Below are 24,671 nucleotides of genomic sequence, written 5' to 3'. Positions count from 1 at the left end.
AACAACTAAGGCTAAACTATTGAAGTCAGTAACAAACAACTAAGGCTAAACTATTGAAGTCAGTAACAAACAACTAAGGCCAAACTATTGAAGTCAGTAACAAACAACTTAGGCCAAACTATTGAAGTCAGTAACAAACAACTAAGGCCAAACTATTGAAGTCAGTAACAAACAACTAAGGCTAAACTATTGAAGTCAGTAACAAACAACTTAGGCCAAACTATTGAAGTCAGTAACAAACAACTAAGGCTAAACTATTGAAGTCAGTAACAAACAACTTAGGCCAAACTATTGAAGTCAGAAACAAACAACTAAGGCCAAACTATTGAAGTCAGTAACAAACAACTAAGGCTAAACTATTGAAGTCAGTAACAAACAACTAAGGCTAAACTATTGAAGTCAGTAACAAACAACTAAGGCTAAACTATTGAAGTCAGTAACAAACAACTAAGGCTAAACTATTGAAGTCAGTAACAAACAACTAAGGCTAAACTATTGAAGTCAGTAACAAACAACTAAGGCTAAACTATTGAAGTCAGTAACAAACAACTAAGGCCAAACTATTGAAGTCAGTAACAAACAACTTAGGCCAAACTATTGAAGTCAGTAACAAACAACTAAGGCCAAACTATTGAAGTCAGTAACAAACAACTAAGGCTAAACTATTGAAGTCAGTAACAAACAACTTAGGCCAAACTATTGAAGTCAGTAACAAACAACTAAGGCCAAACTATTGAAGTCAGTAACAAACAACTAAGGCCAAACTATTGAAGTCAGTAACAAACAACTAAGGCCAAACTATTGAAGTCAGTAACAAACAACTAAGGCCAAACTATTGAAGTCAGTAACAAACAACTAAGGCCAAACTATTGAAGTCAGTAACAAACAACTAAGGCCAAACTATTGAAGTCAGTAACAAACAACTAAGGCCAAACTATTGAAGTCAGTAACAAACAACTAAGGCTAAACTATTGAAGTCAGTAACAAACAACTAAGGCCAAACTATTGAAGTCAGTAACAAACAACAAGGCAAACTATTGAAGGTACAAACAACTAAGGCCAAACTATTGAAGTCAGTAACAAACAACTAAGGCCAAACTATTGAAGTCAGTAACAAACAACTAAGGCTAAACTATTGAAGTCAGTAACAAACAACTAAGGCTAAACTATTGAAGTCAGTAACAAACAACTAAGGCCAAACTAATGAAGTCGGTAACAAACAACTAAGGCCAAACTATTGAAGTCAGTAACAAACAACAACTAAGGCCAAACTATTGAAGTCAGTAACAAACAACTAAGGCCAAACTATTGAAGTCAGTAACAAACAACTAAGGCCAAACTATTGAAGTCAGTAACAAACAACTAAGGCCAAACTATTGAAGTCAGTAACAAACAACTAAGGCCAAACTATTGAAGTCAGTAACAAACAACTAAGGCCAAACTATTGAAGTCAGTAAACAAACAACTAAGGCCAAACTATTGAAGTCAGTAACAAACAACTAAGGCCAAACTATTGAAGTCAGTAACAAACAACTAAGGCTAAACTATTGAAGTCAGTAACAAACAACTAAGGCTAAACTATTGAAGTCAGTAACAAACAACTAAGGCTAAACTATTGAAGTCAGTAACAAACAACTAAGGCTAAACTATTGAAGTCAGTAACAAACAACTAAGGCCAAACTATTGAAGTCAGTAACAAACAACTTAGGCCAAACTATTGAAGTCAGTAACAAACAACTAAGGCCAAACTATTGAAGTCAGTAACAAACAACTAAGGCTAAACTATTGAAGTCAGTAACAAACAACTTAGGCCAAACTATTGAAGTCAGTAACAAACAACTAAGGCTAAACTATTGAAGTCAGTAACAAACAACTTAGGCCAAACTATTGAAGTCAGTAACAAACAACTAAGGCCAAACTATTGAAGTCAGTAACAAACAACTAAGGCCAAACTATTGAAGTCAGTAACAAACAACTAAGGCTAAACTATTGAAGTCAGTAACAAACAACTAAGGCCAAACTATTGAAGTCAGTAACAAACAACTAAGGCTAAACTATTGAAGTCAGTATCAAACAACTAAGGCTAAACTATTGAAGTCAGTAACAAACAACTAAGGCCAAACTAATGAAGTCAGTAACAAACAACTAAGGCCAAACTATTGAAGTCAGAAACAAACAACTAAGGCCAAACTATTGAAGTCAGTATCAAACAGCTGACCAGAACAATTCAATATGACCGTTTGTGTATCATGGTGTTACTATGAATCATGAGAAATCTACATGAGGATGAAAAGCAAGAAAGATTATCATAGTAATCATTGAGAAATAGAAGTAACCGACTTTGATTTGTGATATCTTACGTTCCACTTGTCCTCTGGTATCTGCTGGTGGTTGCCAGTTGAGGGTAACTGATCGAGGATCACCTTCTACTGAGACTGGAGTAAGGTCCTGTGGGGCCGACATCGGTACTAAAAGCAACAAAATATACAAAATAAGTAAACAAAACACAACAAGAGGCCCATGGGCCTTAACGGTCACCTGATATTTAAAAAAAAAATAGTTATGTCATTTACTAGCCAACTGATGTCTTTTGTTCATGTCAAATAGGAACATAGATCTAATAGGTCTACATACAAAGTTTCACTAAGATTGGTGCATATTAACTCACAGTATCGTGATCACAAGGTTCAATAATTACTATCAAAAAGGCCAATAATTCAAAACAAGTGATTTTTGAACTCGTCCAAGATCTTTCTAATGTTAGTTTACATGCAAAGTTTAAATTAAGCTTGGTGCAAATTTACGAAAGTTATCCTATTCACAAGGTCCAATCATACAAAGTTTCATTAAGCTCGATCAGTTCCTATTTACTCAAGTCATCATGTTCACAAGGTTCAATCATTATTATTGCAAAGGGCAATAACTTGGTAAGTTACAATCAAATCACGCTGTTTTTGAAACTTGCCTGAGATCTTTCCAATGTTGGTCTACATACAAAGTTTTAAGAATAAACTTGGTTCATATTTACTCAAGTTATCGTGTTCACAAGATTCAATTATTATTATTGCAAAGGGCAATAACTCTGTATGTTATAATTGAATCAAGCTGAATTTCGTAATTTTCTGAGATCTTTCCAATGTTAGTCTACATACAAAGTTTCATTAAGCTCGGTTCATATTTACTATAGTTATCGTGTTCACACGGTTCAATCATAATTATTAGTGCAAAAGGCAATAACTCCGTAAATTACCTTTGAGTAAAGCTGATTTTCAAACTCGTCGGAGATCTTTCCAATGTTAGTCTACATACAAAGTTTCATTAAGCTTGGTTTATATTTATTCAAGTTATTGCGTTCACAATGTCCAATGATAATTATTAGAGCAAAGGGCAATAATTCTGTAAATTACCATCGAATCACGCTGATTTTTGAAATCGTCCGAGATCTTTCCAATCTTTGTGTACATACAAAGTTTCATTAAGCTCGGTTTATATTTATACCTACCACTTCCTCTGTGACCCTTGACCTGAGAACACCTATATGCTACCACTGCCTCTGTGACCCCCGACCTGAGAACACCTTTAGACCTACCACTGCCTCTGTTATCCAGGAGCTCAGAACAGGAGTACCCACAGCCGTTGTAACAACATTTTTGTGTACCAGCACACTGATAGTCGGTCTGACACTCATTCGCACATGTTCCAACTTCACCAGGACGCAGAGCTGGACACTGTCCTTCCTTATACTCTGGACGTTCATCTGAAATGTTTTAAACAGTGAAATAGAATGATAATAGATGACTGTAAAACATAAATGCCTGCTCCTGTACATATCAAAGTGGAAAGTGAACACAATGTGATGGGACATAATGTTACAGGATAGTGAAGACATGGGTAACAAGTTATCCTCCCAATCCAGATAGCATACAGATGGTATAGAAAAGTACACCCTGAAATTGCAATATTGTACCGCCTCTGCTTAAAGATAATGAAACCCCTGCTACCTCCAGGTGTATCCCACCAAGTATAACACATTCTCTTTACATTGTATATCCATATACAACCCTTCCCTTTAAGTTGAATATCAGATGTGTGACTCTGACAGGTGACAATCCTGACAGGTGTGACTCCGTCCCCTTACTTTGTGTATCCTGACAGGTGTGACCCTGCCCCTTACATTGTGTATCCTGTCAGGTGTGACCCCGCCCCCTCACATTGTGTATCCTGACAGGTGTGACCCCATCCGCTTACATTGTGTAACCTGACAGGTGTGACCCCATCCGCTTACATTGTGTAACCTGACAGGTGTGACCCCGCCCCCTTACATTGTGTAACCTGACAGGTGTGACTCTGTCCCCTTACATTGTGTAACCTGACAGGTGTGACCCCGCCCCCTTACATTGTGTATCCTGTCAGGTGTGACCCCGCCCCCTCACATTGTGTATCCTGACAGGTGTGACCCCATCCCCTTACATTGTGTAACCTGACAGGTGTGACCCCGCCCCCTTACATTGTGTAACCTGACAGGTGTGACTCTGTCCCCTTACATTGTGTATCCTGACAGGTGTGGCCCCGCCACCTTACATTTTGTATCCTGACAGGTGTGACCCCGCCCACTCACATTGTGTATCCTGACAGGTGTGACCCACACCTTACATTTTGTATCCTGACAGGTGTGACCCCGCCCCCTTACATTGTGTATCCTGACAGGTGTGACCCCGCCCCCTTACATTGTGTATCCTGACAGGTGTGACCCCGCCCCCTTACATTGTGTATCCTGACAGGTGTGACCCCGCCCCCTTACATTGTGTATCCTGACAGGTGTGACCCTGCCCCCTTACATTGCGTATCATGACAGGTGTACCCCCTCCCCCTTACATTGCGTTTCATGACAGGTGTACCCCCTCCCCCTTACATTGTGTAACCTGACAGGTGTGACCCCGCCCCCTTACATTGTGTAACCTGACAGGTGTGACTCTGTCCCCTTACATTGTGTATCCTGACAGGTGTGGCCCCGCCACCTTACATTTTGTATCCTGACAGGTGTGACCCCGCCCCCTCACATTGTGTATCCTGACAGGTGTGACCCTGCCCCCTTACATTGTGTAACCTGTAAGGTGTGATCCTGCCACCTTACATTGTGTATCCTGACAGGTGTGGCCCCGCCGCCTTACATTGTGTATCCTGACAGGTGTGACCCCGCCCCCTTACATTGTGTATCCTGACAGGTGTGACCCCGCCCCCTTACATTGTGTATCCTGACAGGTGTGACCCACACCCTTACATTGTGTATCCTGACAGGTGTAAACCTGCCCCTTACATTGCGTATCATGACAGGTGTACCCCCTCCCCCTTACATTGTGTATCCTGACAGGTGTGACCCCTCCCCCTTACATTGTGTAATCTGACAGATGTTGCCTTGCCCCCTTACATTGCGTATCCTGACAGGTGTGACCACATCCGTTACTGCAGCACTTCTGATCAGACGAGCACTCGTAATCAGATCGGCACTCCTCCACACAGGGTCCCATCCTTCCAAGGGGGACAACTGGACAGGAACCTGGCTTAAACTCCTCTGTTTCCCCTGTAGTAGAAATAAGGATCAATGTTAAATACACATATTAGAACATGTACATTAAACATGTTGGTCAAGACATACTATGGATATACATTGGACCCTCAATGATCCTTAAACTGACAGAGTGCCAAAACCTCACACTGCTTGAAAATGTTGAGGATCAGATGGTTTGGGCTGGGGACGCAAATGTCCAGTTTATTGGGGGATTATCCAAATAATATATGTAAAGATGATGTGATCATAGCTAGAGATTTTTAAACATTATCAGGATAACCTTTGAACATACCAACAGGACTACGACAGGATCGTCCACACCCACTGCTGCTAGTACAACACTTCTGGGCTCCCTGACATTGGTAATCCGACTCACACTCATTACTACAGGTCCCAGTACGGTCACGGGCGACAGCAGGACACTGGCCTGGCTTGTACTCCTCCCTGGGGGCTATAACACAAGGTAACACTATATAGTTACACTGTGATACAAGGTAACACTATATATAGTTACACTGTAACACAAGGTAACACTATATAGGTTACACTGTAACACAAGGTAACACTATATAGGTACACTGTAACACAAGGTAACACTATATAGTTACACTGTAACACAAGGTAACACTATATAGTTACACTGTAACACAAGGTAACACTATATAGGTACACTGTAACACAAGGTAACACTATATAGTTACACTGTAACATTATATAGTTACACTGTAACACAAGGTAACACTATATAGTTACACTGTAAACAAGGTAACACTATATAGGTACACTATGTAAACACAAGGTAACACTATATAGTACACTGTAACACAAGGTAACACTATATAGGTACACTGTAACACAAGGTAACACTTATTAGTTACACACTGTAACACAAGGTAACACTATATAGTTACACTGTAACACAAGGTAACACTATATAGTAAACACTGTAACATAAGTAAGTAACACTATATAGTTACACTGTAACACAAGGTAACACTATATAGTTACATGTACCTGACTGTAACACAAGGTAACACTATATAGTTACACTGTAACACAAGGTAACACTATATAGGTACACTGTAACACAAGGTAACACTATATAGTTACACTGTAACACAAGGTAACACTATATAGTTACACTGTAACACAAGGTAACACTATATAGTTACACTGTAACACAAGGTAACACTATATAGTTACACTGTAACACAAGGTAACACTATATAGTTACACTGTAACACAAGGTAACACTATATAGTTACACTGTAACACAAGGTAACACTATATAGTTACACTGTAACACAAGGTAACACTATATAGGTACACAACACAAGGTAACACTTTATAGTTACACTGTAACATTAACACTATATAGGTACACTGTAACACAAGGTAACACTATATAGGTACACTGTAACACAAGGTAACACTATATAGTTACACTGTAACACAAGGTAACACTATATAGTTACACTGTAACACAAGGTAACACTATATAGTTACACTGTAACACAAGGTAACACTATATAGTTACACTGTAACACAAGGTAACACTATATAGTTACACTGTAACACAAGGTAACACTATATAGTTTTACTGTAACACAAGGTAACACTATATAGGTACACTGTAACACAAGGTAACACTATATAGTTACACTGTAAACACAAGGTAACACTATATAGTTACACTGTAACACAAAGGTAACACTATATAGTTACACTGTAACACAAGGTAACACTATATAGGTACACTGTAACACAAGGTAACACTATATAGGTACACTGTAACACAAGGTAACACTATATAGGTACACTGTAACATAAGGTAACACTATATAGTTACACTGTAACACAAGGTAACACTATATAGTTACACTGTAACACAAGGTAACACTATATAGTTACACTGTAACACAAGGTAACACTATATAGTTACACTGTAACACAAGGTAACACTATATAGTTACACTGTAACACAAGGTAACACTATATAGTTACACTGTAACACAAGGTAACACTATATAGTTACACTGTAACACAAGGTAACACTATATAGGTACACTGTAACACAAGGTAAACTATATAGGTTACACTGTAACACTGTAAGGTAACACTATATAGTTACACTGTAACACAAGGTAACACTATATAGTTACACTGTAACACAAGGTAACACTATATAGGTACACTGTAACACAAGGTAACATTATATAGTTACACTGTAACACAAGGTAACACTATATAGTTACACTGTAACACAAGGTAACACTTATATAGTTACACTGTAACACAAGGTAACACTTATATAGTTACACTGTAACACAAGGTAACACTATATAGTTACACTGTAACATAAGGTAACACTATATAGTTACACTGTAACACAAGGTAACACTATATAGTTACACTGTAAACACAAGGTAACACTATATAGGTCACTGTAACACAAGGTAACACTATATAGGTTACACTGTAACACAAGGTAACACTATATAGTTACACTGTAACACAAGGTAACACTATATAGTTACACTGTAACACAAGGTAACACTATATAGGTACACTGTAACACAAGGTAAACACTATATAGTTTACACTGTAACACAAGGTAACACTATATAGGTTACACTGTAACACAAGGTAACACTATATATTTACACTGTAACACAAGGTAACACTATATAGTTACACTGTAACACAAGGTAACACTATATAGTTACACTGTAACACAAGGTAACACTATATAGTTACACTGTAACATAAGGTAACACTATATAGGTACACTGTAACACAAGGTAACACTATATAGTTACACTGTAACATAAGGTAACACTATATATAGTTACACTGTAACATAAGGTAACACTATATAGGTACACTGTAACACAAAGGTAACACTATATAGTTTACACTGTAACACAAGGTAACGCTATATAGGTACACTGTAACACAAGGTAACACTATATAGTTATTTACACTGTAACAAAGGTAACACTATATAGGTACACTGTAACTAAGGTAACCAATATATAGTTTTACTGTAACACAAGGTAACGCTATATAGGTACACTGTAACACAAGGTAACACTATATAGTTACACTGTAACACAAGGTAACACTATATAGTTACACTGTAACACAAGGTAACATTATATAGGTACACTGTAACACAAGGTAACACTATATAGTTACACTGTAACACAAGGTAACACTATATAGTTACACTGTAACACAAGGTAACACTATATAGTTACACTGTAACACAAGGTAACACTATATAGTTACACTGTAACACAAGGTAACACTATATAGTTACACTGTAACACAAGGTAACACTATATAGTTACACTGTAACACAAGGTAACACTATATAGTTACACTGTAACACAAGGTAACACTATATAGGTACACTGTAACACAAGGTAACACTATATAGGTACACTGTAACACAAGGTAACACTATATAGGTACACTGTAACACAAGGTAACACTATATAGGTACACTGTAACACAAGGTAACATATATAGTGGTACACTGTAACACAAGGTAACACTATATAGTTACACTGTAACACAAGGTAACACTATATAGTTACACTGTAACACAAGGTAACACTATATAGTTACACTGTAACACAAGGTAACACTATATAGTTACACACTAAATAGTTACACAAACACAAGGTAACATTATATAGTTACACTGTAACACAAGGTAACACTATATAGTTACACTGTAACACAAGGTAACACTTTATAGTTACACTGTAACATTATATAGTTACACTGTAACACAAGGTAACATTATATAGTTACACTGTAACACAAGGTAACACTATATAGTTACACTGTAACACAAGGTAACACTATATAGTTACACTGTAACACAAGGTAACACTTTATAGTTACACTGTAACACAAGGTAACACTATATAGTTACACTGTAACACAAGGTAACATTATATAGTTACACTGTAACACAAGGTAACACTATATAGTTACACTGTAACACAAGGTAACATTATATAGTTACACTGGTAACACTTTATAGTTACACTGTAACATTATATAGTTACACTGTAACACAAGGTAACATTATATAGTTACACTGTAACACAAGGTAACACTATATAGTTACACTGTAACAAAAGGTAACACTATACAGTTAAACTGGATCAAACTCGGGACCTCTGGGTTACTTGTCTGACGCTCAATCGATCGAGCAAAAAATCTTCTCTCTAGCTGAGCGGTATATTGAGGCTTAGTATTCACTAGGGTTAGATCATCATCACTGACTATACCTTTATTGTACCATGATTACACTGTTTCATAAAACTACATAATAATGAATGTTATCCATGTGCCCTTATTTGGTCGTGTACCTATATATAGACCACCTACCTGAAGTGACGGCTGGGGCATTGACACATCTTGCCTTACACTCCTCCTCATTAGCGAAATTGTTACCATTACCATCACAGCCACCGTACCAGAATCGGTCACATTGGGATTCAGCTGAATTATAGTACCATCTGACGGAGTAATCCGAACAAGTACCACGTTTACTCTCTAGACTGCACACATCTATAACATCAAGGCATTATCTATACATTAATGTACATTGTGGTATGCGGTCTCTGTCACTCTGCTGACAGAGTATGAGTTGGTAGAGCTATAGTTTTTCACACATCATTGACCTGAGGCGTGTTCAGGATGGCGAGCGCTTACCAGTGAAAGAAAAAAACTACAAATATTTGTTTCTAAAATTTACACCAATATTCTAGAGAAAATAATCACCCTTAAAAACAAAAACAAATTTTTTTTAGTGATATCCTGAAAAAATATACCAAAATCCGGCTCTTTATTAGAATCACCCCATTCTATGGCGGCCATTACAGTTAAACAGGGATCAAACTCGGGACCTCTGGGTTACTTGTCTGACGCTCAATCGATCGAGCAAAAAATCTTCTCTCTAGCTGAGCGGTATATTGAGGCTTAGTATTCACTAGGGTTAGATCATCATCACTGACTATACCTTTATTGTACCATGATTACACTGTTTCATAAAAACTACATAATAATGAATGTTATCCATGTGCCCTTATTTGGTCGTGTACCTATATATAGACCACCTACCTGATAGTGACGGCTGGGGCATTGACACATCTTGCCTTACACTCCTCCTCATTAGCGAAATTGTTACCATTACCATCACAGCCACCGTACCAGAATCGGTCACATTGGGATTCAGCTGAATTATAGTACCATCTGACGGAGTAATCCGAACAAGTACCACGTTTACTCTCTAGACTGCACACATCTATAACATCAAGGCATTATCTATACATTAATGTACATTGTGGTATGCGGTCTCTGTCACTCTGCTGACAGAGTATGAGTTGGTAGAGCTATAGTTTTTCACACATCATTGACCTGAGGCGTGTTCAGGATGGCGAGCGCTTACCAGTGCTAGTGGGCGCTCGCTTCTGTATGGACATGAACGGAGCCCTGTTTAGACTAACAGTTAGGGATTTTTTAAATACATATTTATTGTGAAAATAAGAGCCAATTAAAACAAGTACATGAGAGACCACAGTGTGCACTCGAGCCCCCACCATCCTGAACATGCCTCTGGTTTGATTCCTGGTCGGAACACTTGACAGTAATGTATAGTTTCCCCTGTTGTTCTACAATGGTATAACATGATATTTAGAACAACTATGGTCATTTGTTGTAGAAAAGAAGACTTTTAGGGAATCAACAAAGTTAACCAGATAGATTCACCAGTGAAACTTAACAAGAGGTCCATTTGGCCTTTATAGTTATCCGACTATCTCACCACCGAAAGAAGTTCAAAATGTTTTTTCAAGATGGTGGCCATCTTGGATTTCGAAATATCCCAAAAAATAACTACACTTTGTGAGGACCATGTCAGGATCATTTCAGGCAAGTTTCAGCCAAATCGCACCAGTGGAACTTGAAAAGATGTTCAAAATGTGTTTTCAAGATGGCGACTGTGGAGGCCATCTTGGATTTCAGATTAACCCAAAAATAACAACACTTTGCTGGGATCATGTCAGGATCATTTCAGACATATTTCAGCCAAATTCCCAGTGGGAGAAATGGAGAAGACGTTTAAAATATTAAAAATTTGCGAACAGCATGGGGGACGAGGACAGACAAAACATGAAGACTACAGGTAATCCTGACTCCTTTGTGGCTATGTATTATCAGTATTCAGGTAGAATGTTAGGAAAAAACTGGTATTGATTTCAAAAAAAATTAAATTTCTTCATATTAATCAAATAATGTAATTACAGCTACAATTTAAAGAATAATGATATGAGCTATTTTAAATTTCAGAAGAGATATCTATAATAAAATCATATAGCCCATGAGTTATATTAAAATTATTGTTTAGAATCATAATCTCTGTAGTTTAATCTTGACATTTGACATTTAGATACAAGAGGCCCATGGGCCTTAACGGTCACCTGAGTTCGGATACAGAATGAAATAAAGACATATAAACACTATATATTGGCCCACCAGGCCCTTGAAGTCAGTCAGTGATTTTATATATTTGACTTTTTAATCTATGAAAATTATTTGGTTCCATCAAATATCTGAATTCAGAAGATTTTTGAAATTTTAGCCATTTTGACCCCGGGCCCCTCTGGCCCCTGGGCGTCAGCCAGGACCAATATGGATATGACGTTAAAATGCTATTTCAGGTTAATAATTCTAACCCATGGCCAGTTTGACTAATTTCCTATGAAAACTAAGCAAATAATGTACATAAATGTATTTTTCCTCTATAAACTATAGTAAAATTGACCCCCTCCCCAGGGAGAAACTTGAGACCCTAGGGTCATATAATTCACAATTTTTGTAAAGCACCTTATGAGCTTTCCATCTATGAAGAGTATTTGATTCTACCAGTTCCAGAATTTCAGAAGAAGATTTTTCAAGTTTTAGCTAATTTGACCCTTTTGGCCCCTCCTCTAAGGCCCCTTGGGGTCAGTCATAGAAAATTTGATAATAGGATGCAATGGACATTTCATAGGGATAATTCTGATAACATTGACTAATTTCGATCCTATTACAAATGATCAAATAATGCTTAAAAATGTGTTTTCCCTATATAAACTATAGTAAACTTAACTCCCTCCCCAGGGGGAAACCTGAGACTCCAGGGCCATGAAATTCTCAATTCTTGTAAAGAGCCTTAAAACCTTTCAATCTATGAAGAGTATCTGTTTCCATCAAATCTGTGAATTCAAAAGAAGATTTTATAAATTTTAGCCATTTTGACCCAAACCCTCTGGCCCCAGGGCATCAGGCCAGGACAAATATGGATATGACATTAAAATGCTATTTCAGGTTAATAATTCTAACCCAATTTGACTAATTTCCTATTACAAATGACCAAATAATGCTCAAAAATGTGTTTTCCCTCTATTAACTATAGTAAATTAACCCCCTCCCCAGGGGGAAACTTGAGACCCCAGGGTAATAAAATTCACAATTTTTGTAAAACACCTTATGAACTTTTCATCTATGAAGAGTATTTGGTTCTACTAGTTCCAGAATTTCAGAAGAAGATTTTTCAAGTTTTAGCTAATTTGACCTGTTTTGACCCAATCCCTAAGGCCCCTTGGGGTCAGTCATAGAAAATTTGTTAATAGGATTCAATGGCCATTTCATAGGGATAATTCTGATAACATTTGACTTATTTCCTATTACAAATGACCAAATAACGCTCCTAAATGTGTTTTCCCTATATAAACTATAGTAAAATTAACCCCCACCCCAGCAGAAAACCAAAGACCCCAGGGTCATATAATTAACAATTTTGTAGAGGGTATTGTGACCTTTCTATCCATGAAGAGTACTTGATTCTACCACATCTGTGAGTGGAGAAGAAGATTTTTGAATTTTTAGTCAATTTTACTCCTTTTAGCCCCTCCCACAGCCCCCTGGGGGGTGATGGGGTCATATAATTCACAATTTTGATTGCATGGACTTATGCCTTAGAAGATTTGTGCAAAATTTCATTGAAATTGCTTCAGTAAATGTAAAAAGTTCATCATCGCACGACGGACGACGACGGACCAAAGGCGATTAGAATAGGTCACCATGAGACTTCGTCTCAGGTGACCTAATAAAAAGCCATGCATGAACATTGATCAGGTCGGGAGATTGTATAAGCTAAATAGTTGCTCAGTCCTGACAACACAACACACCAATGCCTTTACAGGGGGATACAATGTATTCACCTTCTCTGTGAAGACCTTAAGGTATGATTCTAAATCCCTCCTGTTTACACCTCTGTATAAAACCATTAGATATGAAGATACCCACCTGAGGTGACAGTCAGTTCTGGACAGCCATATCTGTTCTCGCCACGTGCCGATGTACGACCATCATCACAACACCCATAGCGGGTTCCCCGACATCCCCCAAGCAATCTGTCACGTGTTTCTGGACATCCATATCTATTTTCCCCGAGAGCTGATGTAAGACCATCCTCACAGCATCCATAGCGTGTTGAACCACAACCTCCTGGGGGGCGTGGTGTGCGTGTTTCGGGACATCCGTATCTATTTTCCCCGAGAGCAGAGTTAACACCATCCTCACAGCATCCGAAGGGTGTAGAACTACATCCACCAACAACTAACTCTTTTTCTGGACAACCACGACGATTTTCTCCAAGGGCTGAAGTTACGCCATCTTCACAACACCCATAACGTGTTCCTGCACATCCACCTACGATTAAATCTTTTTCTGGACAGCCATGACGATTTTCTCCAAGGGCTGAAGTTATGCCATCTTCACAACACCCATAACGTGTTCCTGCACATCCACCTACGATTAAATCTTTTTCTGGACAACCACGACGATTTTCTCCAAGGGCTGAAGTTAGGCCATCTTCACAACACCCATAACGTGTTCCTGCACATCCACCTACGATTAAATCTTTTTCTGGACAACCACGACGATTTTCTCCAAGGGCTGAAGTTATGCCATCTTCACAACACCCGTAACGTGTACCTGCACATCCACCTACAATTAAATCTTTTTCTGGACAACCACGACGATTTTCTCCAAGGGCTGAAGTTATGCCATCTTCACAACACCCGTAACGTGTTCCTGCACATCCACCTACGATTAAATCTTTTTTTGGACAACCACGACGATTTTCTCCAAGGGCTGAAGTTATGCCATCTTCACAACACCCGTAACGTGTTCCTTTACATCCACCTACGATTAAATCTTTTTCTGGACAACCACGACGATTTTCTCCTAGGGCTGAAGTTATGCCATCTTCGCAACACCCGTAACGTGTTCCTGCACATCCACCAACTAGAATGGGCTCATCAGGTTCAACAACCACTTCTGAAAACACATGCAACAAAACACAGGTAAGATAAGCATTAAGCATGGAGTACAGACAATATTCTGGTCAAAAGTCACACCACAGCAGCTTTCTGGGTCACATTAGCATCAGTAGTCTCTGGTACGACGTCACCAACGGTGAGTTACTGGGGAGTACGGCTGATGTGTAATGTACATAATTTTATTATTCTTTATTAATAACATAAAGTCATAATTTTAGAAGGGAACACAAATTTAGAAGTGTAAGACTTCACATTTTATGTTGGATATATCAGAAAGATAAACTTAGTTCACAAGGAATGACAATTTAGTTGATCATTAAGTTAGTTCATGCTTATGTTTGATTACAACTAAATGTGCTGTAACTTGAAGCATTAAATACTTTAAGCTAAAAACTAGCTAGTGTGTATATATGAATTGATCTGTGTGCCTCTCACAAACAAACAGCCTTCCTTCTCAGTAACTATCAGATGTTTAAGCCTTTACATATTATCTATGCCAAAATATTTGGAAACTACTGTAATAATCTTTAAATTATTAGTTTTCTTCAGAAGAGAAGGAAGATAATCTGATCTTTATTATTACATTACAGTTGTTATCAAGGGAGCTAACTAAGCTTAAGAAGAAACGTGACAGAATCTACGATTAATCAACATGTAGTGAAGAGAACAGCACAGAGGCAACTCAGGAAGGAAAGAGAGACGGAATACAGGACTGGAATGACATGTAGTGAACTGACATAGTATTATGCTCTATGGAATGTATCATGAGAATGGAGACAGCGTTCTGACCCGCAGGACGCTGGGAAACCATCACCTCACCATACACAATCACAGCAGGTTTGAAGAGTCAAATCAGAAACAGGTGAACGTTACACAAAACAACAACATTCCTATGATTTTCTAAAACCGCCGCATTCTTTGTGATCAGTCTTATCACCATTGTCAAAATGGATGCTTAGTCTGCTGTCAAACTGGAAGTCTGCTGACGCCTGGGTTCAGTAAGGACCAAACTTGTTACAAAATTGTTTGTTTATGAGTCTGAGAATAATCTAGACATGCAATCTCAAAACATTAGAACTTATCCAGAGAAAGCCTTGCTTTATCATTTCAATTGCCGTTTGTATACAATATATGTGTGTGATGGTGAGCAGTAAGAAAAGGAAGCATTCTGAATCAACTTATCAGTGAGTAGTAAGAAAAGGAAGCATTCTGAATCAACTTATCACCAAACCTGCTCAACTTCTAAGTTAACCTTGTTATACTCTCACTAAAATGATATCAAACTATCACCAATCATAGCAGCCCTGGTTGAACTGTCATTAAACTTTGTTATAGTGTCACCAAACTTGGTCATGCTGTCAACTTTTAACTATAAATAGCCACATGATGGGAGGTGAAAAGGTAGACATTGGTGACCCTCCTAACCACATTGGTTTTGCCTGGGTGTTACAACTCCTACCCCCAGCAGTCAGACCTATTTTACAAAAGATGTAAGAGTCTTTCTATCATGCCTTACTGAGATCTATACTGTATAACCCTGATACTAACTCTCCACCAATTGACACAATGGCCTATAACCCTTATGACAGGTTCGTCACCAGATCCCTACATAACACCACACTGATGCTATCTCACAGCTCTTGGCTACTTTTTCCTTCAAGTGCAGTTTTGAAGACATTGAGGAAATGAATCAGACTTGCATAATCAGTGACAATCATAGCCAACACTATTCAACACACTGCAGTCTTTGATGCACGCATGTCTTGGAATCCCTTTTTTGTTGTTGAAACATGTGCACCATGTCTATATATACCAAGGCCTCTGATGGCATCTCCCATGGACACCAATGATATTCCTGAGTCTGACAAGTAACAGAAATATCACAGATACTGCTCTGCATTTAATTGTGCAGGGGAAAGTGTGGTCTCTCACAGGGAAACAATGGGACTAATTCATGTACCATGTGATGCCTGATAACATTTGTGCAGGACTAGTATCTCCAGTAGTGATGGAACATAACTCTTCCTGCTGAAATGACATAAGTGTGAGATATCATCTTTTAACGTCCTTCCATCACTAATAAAAATGGTAGTTCCGCACAAACGTTATTGGGTATCACGTGGTCCGAAAATTAGTCTCATTCACAAAGAATTCTCCTTTGAACTGTTTTTTAAGTGCAGCACTTGCATTTCAAACGAATGTGTTTCTTTACAACAATCAGATATTAAGACAGCATGAGCAGTATTCTGAGGACAGCGTTACCATATCATCTAAATCTAATTATCCATACAAAAGTCAACTCATCTTATACATGGCCGTTATCAAATTCAATAATAAACCAATAAATTAGCATTCCTTTCAAACAATCATTCTACAAAACAATTGATGTAGTCATGGCATGCTAGGTTGTTCCCATGGAGATAAAAATAGGAATACAAAGGTATCATTGTCATTTATTGTAATCAAAACTAATTTTAACCATTTTAACAAATGGTACTATCTCTTACATTTGTACATTAGTTATGAGTCACCTAACGTCACTTCCAAAGGCACACAGATTCAAGCAATAATTCAGACAGAATTTACAGCAATAATTCACACAGAATTTACAGCAATAATCCAGACAGAATTTAAAGTAATAATCCAGACAGAATTTACCACACAGAATTTACAGCAATAATTCACACACAGAATTTACAGCAATAATTCACACAGAATTTACAGCAATAATCCAGACAGAATTTAAAGTAATAATCCAGACAGAATTTACAGCAATAATTCAGACAGAATTTACAGCAATAACTCAGACAGAATTTACAAGAACTTCCCATTGTGTATTGTTACTGTCAAGGATTTTCTGAAGCTTTTTATGATAATAATTATGTTGTAGTTATTGATAAAGAGAAAATGTTTGGAATGAGCCTCTGTAAATTAGTAGCTACAGAAATCAACTCATTCCATAAGGACCATCATAAACAGACCAACATTCAATTGGAAATGAAACCTCCATCTTATTTCTTCAAATAGTTCCAAAATATTTTTATACATATTTGTACACTATTTCAATGTCAACACAGTCATGGTGCCTTGTTATAAAACAAGGCTGATATTCACAAGATAACATCACCAGTTTGTTACACAGTCATCCCCCATTCTACTGTCAAAAAGAACATGGGATAGCATGTTTTAAAGATCACAGAACACACCTAAAATAGTTCACAAGATAAATGAGTTTAACACAAGGACAGTTTTTGAGTGTAAGCCTAGCAAAATTTGAAAGTTGTCTAAAGAAAAATGTTTTAAAAGCGAGGAAAAAAGATTTGCACCAGACCATGCGGAAAATGTGTTGAATTGGTAGTATTTGGAGTATAACAGCCTTTATAATTAGCAGAATGATTTACACAGTACTGTACTGGCTACAATAATTACTTACTGGTCGTTTGTGTTGTATTATCCTGGGCAGATGAGCCGGTCAATACTATCACAGTCACTAACAGTACTAACCCCACCATGTTGATCTGGTCACCTAGGGGGCCAGCTACTTACTGGGGCTGCATAATATTGCAACAGGGGATTACAGGGTTGACTGGTGCTGGCTAGGTAATTATCCGGCCCGTCCAGACTGAGCAGTCAGAGGTGCCGATTGGCTGTCTAACCTCAACCCAAACTTTCACATCGGGACATACTTTTTAACACTACTGTAAAACACTTAAGCTGATCTATCCGATCTCAAGCAGTACATTATGACGTCAGGGCGAGTATTTTTGTGGCAGAGATAATACGTCATAATAACCACCTATGGTGCTGGAGTGCCCTGAGAAGGCTTGTGATCGGCTGATCCTCTATACTGGTCCTGGATAATATAATGTGGCCGGAATATAATGGTCAGTTCATGGTCATCAGGGTATCTAGCCTGTAAAGAAAGGCTCTCTGTCAATAGTGACCCACTACTTGTAGTTATTAGTACAATGAGTGTTTGTCCTACACAATCGGAAGGAGATGGGTCAAAAAACTTGTGTCAACAAGTCCAACAGATCTGCACAAGTAGGTTCTGTCAACGTGTACAACTAGGACAACTAGGTTCTGTCAACATGTACAACTAGGACAACTAGGTTCTGTCAACATGTACAACTAGGACAACTAGGTTCTGTCAACGTGTACAACTAGGACAACTAGGTTCTGTCAACGTGTACAACTAGGACAACTAGGTTCTGTCAACGTGTACAACTAGGACAACTAGGTTCTGTCAACATGTACAACTAGGACAACTAGGTTCTGTCAACATGTACAATTAGGACAACTAGGTTCTGTCAACGTGTACAACTAGGACAACTAGGTTCTGTCAACATGTACAACTAGGACAACTAGGTTCTGTCAATGTGTACAACTAGGACAACTATGTTCTGTCAACGTGTACAACTAGGACAACTAGGTTCTGTCAACATGTATAACTAGGACAACTAGGTTCTGTCAACATGTACAACTAGGACCACTAGTTTCTCCCAAAGTAGGCCTAATATTACAGAATTTCCTTGCTTCATAATCAGGACTCAACTCAACCTTTTCATAATTGTATAAAAATGATTCCCTTATCATTGGAAGAAAAATAATTTCCACAGAAAGTGTATGGGTGTATAGGAGGTGCAGACCTAATTGAAATCTGATGGATGCTTAGTTATACAATACCTCTGTCTTAAGACTTGTGTGCTTCCTGAAATAACTTGTATACCACTTAGACACTCTTGTTTGTTTTTGCCCTAAGATGCCAGCAGCGGTGTTTACCCACCAGATAATATTGATATAAGTAATTTGCTCTGGAATTAGCTGCTGTGGTGATTTTTATCAGACTGACCATGGCAATAAAGGCTAGGAAGCTATGACTGACCAACACTAATCACATGTAGTTACCAGAGTGTATACAATAATGGCCAGCTAGGCCTGGACACCAGTTACTGTGTTTCTCCCAAGAATAAAAAAAAAAACATGTCTGGAGCTTTTGATGAAAAGTTCATAGAGGTCACACCCCGACTTTTGTGTTTGGGCTTTCTCCCATAAATTGCTACTTTGTACCAAGTCTGATTTCAAGGTGGAGTTTTTATGGCTGTTATCATAAAATGAATATAAAATCTGGCTCGGATTGTACCTGATGGATCAATATCCCTGGGCCCTATCAGCCTAATCACTGACCAGTCAAGCAGAAAGCCTGTACGGTAGTCGGTCAGACAGACTACCCTAACGCCCTTAGACTTTGTGGTTAGGCTGGACAGCAACTTATGTCCTCATCAGTACTCAGCTCAAGACAAAAAAGTTCTATCTTCTAGGGACAGATGTCTGACAAATGTTTCTAGAAACGAAAACCTGGACTGGACAAACTGACCAGTGTAAACAGCCTATCTGTTGGAGATCACCATGAGTAATGAAAATGTCAGAGCAGTGGAGCTCAGCTCCTAACCACCAGCTCATCTCCATCAAATGGTATCATTATGATAAAAGGGACAAAGTAAAAATAAGAGTACCTAAATACAGAAATATCAAATCTTAGATACAGTATAGTAGTATAAACAATGAACAAAAATCTGAATCTTTCAAAATGTAGACGTGCAGCAAATTTATTTTCTCAAGGAATATAGGAATAGGATTTGCTTTATCATTATAGTGAAAAGGAAGTGCTAGATGATAGAGTAACGACTATCCTCCAACAATCTTCATGGTCTTAGTGGTGAGGACCACTCACAAAACGTCGACCTTAAAGTCCTTGTGGTGAGGGGGAGGGCACTTATAAATATCGGTCACACACTTACATCATTCTACCAATCAAATCAAGTGCCTCGGATGATGTCTCCAATAGGAATGAGAAGTATTCCAACCGTTATCCTGCTTACTTGGACATCTTATTGATGATTCAGACAATTCTACATTGTCACTCTGGTCCTCCACTAAACAACTGTTCTTCTCCCACTCGTAAATCACTCAAACTGTTCTTCTCCCACTCGTAAATCACTCACAAAAGTCTGATAAACCAAAATCAACTGGCACAAGCAGAAAACTATATTTAATTCAACATTATCTTGAAATGAACAACAAAACCAATTTTCTGCAAGATTGACTGACGTCGGTGAACAAATGAAGATGGCGCAACTGATAAGACTACGTCGGGCCAGTGAGTAAGTCGACAGTGCTAACCGACAGTGCTAACCGTTGACAGTTACCTGTATCATATGTGACAATGTTTTTTAGCATTACAATAATACTGACAATACATCACCGTGTGTGGAAATGTTGTAAAAAACAGATATTAATGGAAGAAAAGAAATCGGATGTCAACGTAGGCATGGTTGACAGATCATTAAAATTTACAATGTATACCACTTGTATGTTATAAGCTCATTTTAAACTTTCTTTTTATCCAGCTGTCGGAGAGATTTTGTAAATGACTTTGATACACAGACCTGTGTTAGAAGTAGGTGATTTAATAAACTTGTGCAACATCCTAGAGTGTGGGATGTCTCGGTAGACCAGGTAGTTCTCTTACTGTGGTAGTCCCGATCACGTTACATTAAACCTTTAAGATATCGAGACAGCAATCACAACCAGCACTGGAGGGAAATACGATATATAAATTATTTTGATTCAACAAAGGTCTTGACAATAGATTTTGTTGTCGGTTACACAGGTAGGGCGAACCGTAAATAGAATCTGTAAATAAAACTGATCAGGATATCAGTTGACATAAGATCTACTTACACCAGGATATGGCCGATATGTAGCCAGCATCACAAACAATTTTACCCTGTCTTGTAATTAAATCAGATTTCATAACCACAAAACAAGGAATTTCATTCCTTACAAGCATTCATATGAATGGATACACACATATTTAATGTGAATACTACAGTTAACCCCTAGGGATGTCTAAATAATATTTATACAGTATCATAATGTCATGGTCGAATAGGGCATGTATTTCTAGTAATTGTATGTACACTTCAAGTAAACTAATGCTATATTATGTGATGGCATTAATTACTGGGTATGAACAGGTGCCCCCTACAACACATGAGTACAACACAAAGGTTACTCAACCAGCTTTCTTATACATCTAAATCTAACACCTTATCTGCACTATTAAACACACTTAATCCTTAGGGGTTAGTCAACAACCCTGCCGATTGAAACCCCTATCAGGGACCACTTCTGTATAAAAGGGACTCCCTATGGTTTATCTGGACGATCACTGTAGTATGGACACAATCATCACCAATCTCCCCAAAACAGCAGGAATCCAGCTACATCACACAGTATTATTGACTATTGTGTTTCATTTGATAGCTACTTGTATGTGGAAGATAATACATGGTCACTTCAAAGACTAACACCATCTCAGTCAATATCAAACAAAAAATATATCCTGCTTGATAATCACTGCACCCAATCTCGGTCAATCTATAACTGTCAGGGTGTATTTTGTAATTTTCAGTTAAAAGGACAAAAAGTTTTTGAAAAAAGAATAAAAAAATAAGTGATTTAGCTTTGAAAGTATATATCTTACTTATACCCACATTATCATTTATGACTGTATTAGGTTCATCAAATAATTATAATACGATTATACCCACTAATAACCTATGTAGGTTCAAGCAAAAAGTATCAATAATCTTTGTCAAAATTACAAATTGTCTCAACAAAACTGGTCAGTGATATGAACGTTAACATTTAAAGTCTCAATTGATTGACTAAATAGCACCTAGTCACATTGCAAATCATGCATATGTCAGTTGTCTAGGGCGTAGTGCAAGATTGATTCATATAGAAAATATATTTAATTTCTGCCCTGAAAGGATAAAGATAAAGTGTGAGTAATCACATTCTTATGATAACATAAGTCGGTGTGATCAAACATTGGAGTACCCTGGTACAGGCTATAAAAAGCTCTCTGACATATTGACCCACACACTTGAGAACAGTGACCTTGACCCAACCATAAGTACCTGTATCTCATACAGTAACCTAAGAATGTGCACACCCTTGTCTTTACTGTATAGCATGCCCTTGGTCTGAAACACCAACATCAAGCTCACACAAATACTCCAAACTTTTATTATAAATTTAGTAATAATTAGATCTAAACCTTTCAGGACAATTAATGTTCATGGAAATTATATCTAAATCAAATGCAACATATAAAGTGCATTTGAATCCTGTTAGCATGAATGAAGGTCAAGGTCATTCATTTTAACAAACTAATATGCTTTGGCTTGTTGGCCTCTTGGTTAATGAGAAGTTGGTTAAAGATTACAGCTAATTATCTTCTATGACCTTGAATGGAAAGTTGATAGATGAGCGGGCTGGTAAGTAGGCGGAGGACAGCTGGACAAGTACACTATCACATTGGCTTTGGGCAGTTGAGCTAAAGCATATTACTAAAACTTGGTCTCAATGAAATTAAAACTATGGGCAGATAACCTCGTATATATATTTTCCCCAGACATTCCTGTAGAAGACTGAAGGACTGTTAGTTGTTATACATTGTAAAGTCTTGTACAAGACTTTGTTCACTCTCTGCAGACCTAAACTTCAAATAAAACTTATTAAGCTGGACCAGACTTAAAAGTTCTCCAAATCTTAAAGATCACAATACACTGGTTTAGCACCACAAAGAGTCTAAGTCCAGCTGGGAGTATGAGGGTGATGTGTGTACAGAGAAGACCTATTAACTCTGACAAGGGCTGCTAAGTATGCTTATTTTTTATCCATTATAATTTATTTCCTACCTCAACAGCACATGAAAAGCAACAACTTGTACATGCATTATGTACGAAGATTACCTCTAGATAATTAAGTGTATTCTGAAGTGATTTGCTTTGCACCAGGCTTTACAGTCAGTGATAATTGACCTGTCTGTCTGTAGAACATGGAGAGAATGCCTGTTACACACCAACTTCTCTCTCCTTACTATTACATACTCTACCAATCATGACTCTGTGACAGGACAGATAGTGTACATCTTATTATCATACTCAAATCCCAGCAGTTCAGATGGACCAGTATGCCAATGTATACATATTCCCAATGTGCACAGGTTCCCTATGTACACAGGTTCCCAATGTACACAGGTTCCCAATGTGGTTCCCAATTTACACAGTTCCCAATTTACACAGGTTCTCAATTCCCAATGTACACAGGTTCCCAATTCCCAATGTACCCAGGTTCTCAATGTGCGCATGTCCCCCATGTACACAGATTCCCATGTACAATTCATTCCCAATCCAGTCATGTACAGGTTCCAATGTACAGTTCATTCCGTTCCCATTCCATAAACATATTCTCAATTAGACAGGTTCCCAATGTACACTGGTTCCCAATTAGACAGGTTCCCAATGTACACATATTCTCAATTAGACAGGTTCCCAATGTACACTGGTTCCCAATGTACACAGGTTCCCAATTAGACAGGTTCCCAATGTACACTGGTTCCCAATGTTCACAGGTTCCCATTGTAAACTAGCTGCAATATTGTAGCTCAAAAGACTTTTTGACAGAAAATGGCGTCGTCTTTAGAGCTACAATTGGTGCCTATTACTGCTAATGGAGCAAAATAATGTTTATGCAAACCATTATAAAACGTTTGTTTGCATTTTTATTGTACTTGTTTGATATCGCTTACCTACTAGACAATAAAACTGAACCACATAAAA

The 24,671-nt window shown here is 37.9% G+C and overlaps 1 protein-coding gene across 1 annotated transcript in view; it reads right to left on the bottom strand.

Annotated features, from left to right (window-relative positions):
* LOC138319783 (papilin-like) overlaps window positions 1-24,671 on the bottom strand; it is a 266,069-nt gene that overhangs the window by 49,463 nt on the left and 191,935 nt on the right. The window contains exons 9-15 of the mRNA XM_069262918.1: window positions 13,940-14,974; window positions 10,712-10,895; window positions 9,977-10,176; window positions 5,862-6,020; window positions 5,429-5,581; window positions 3,590-3,757; window positions 2,361-2,468 (exon numbers count right to left, since the gene is read on the bottom strand). Of these exons, the coding sequence (XP_069119019.1) occupies window positions 2,361-2,468; window positions 3,590-3,757; window positions 5,429-5,581; window positions 5,862-6,020; window positions 9,977-10,176; window positions 10,712-10,895; window positions 13,940-14,974 (2,007 nt within the window). The remainder of the gene's footprint in view (window positions 1-2,360; window positions 2,469-3,589; window positions 3,758-5,428; window positions 5,582-5,861; window positions 6,021-9,976; window positions 10,177-10,711; window positions 10,896-13,939; window positions 14,975-24,671) is intronic.

This window comes from Argopecten irradians, chromosome 3 (genome assembly GCF_041381155.1).
Source record: "Argopecten irradians isolate NY chromosome 3, Ai_NY, whole genome shotgun sequence".
Lineage (NCBI taxonomy): Eukaryota > Metazoa > Mollusca > Bivalvia > Pectinida > Pectinidae > Argopecten > Argopecten irradians.
The sequence above is the reverse complement of the archived record's forward strand: the minus strand, read 5'-3'. Positions and strand labels throughout refer to the sequence as shown.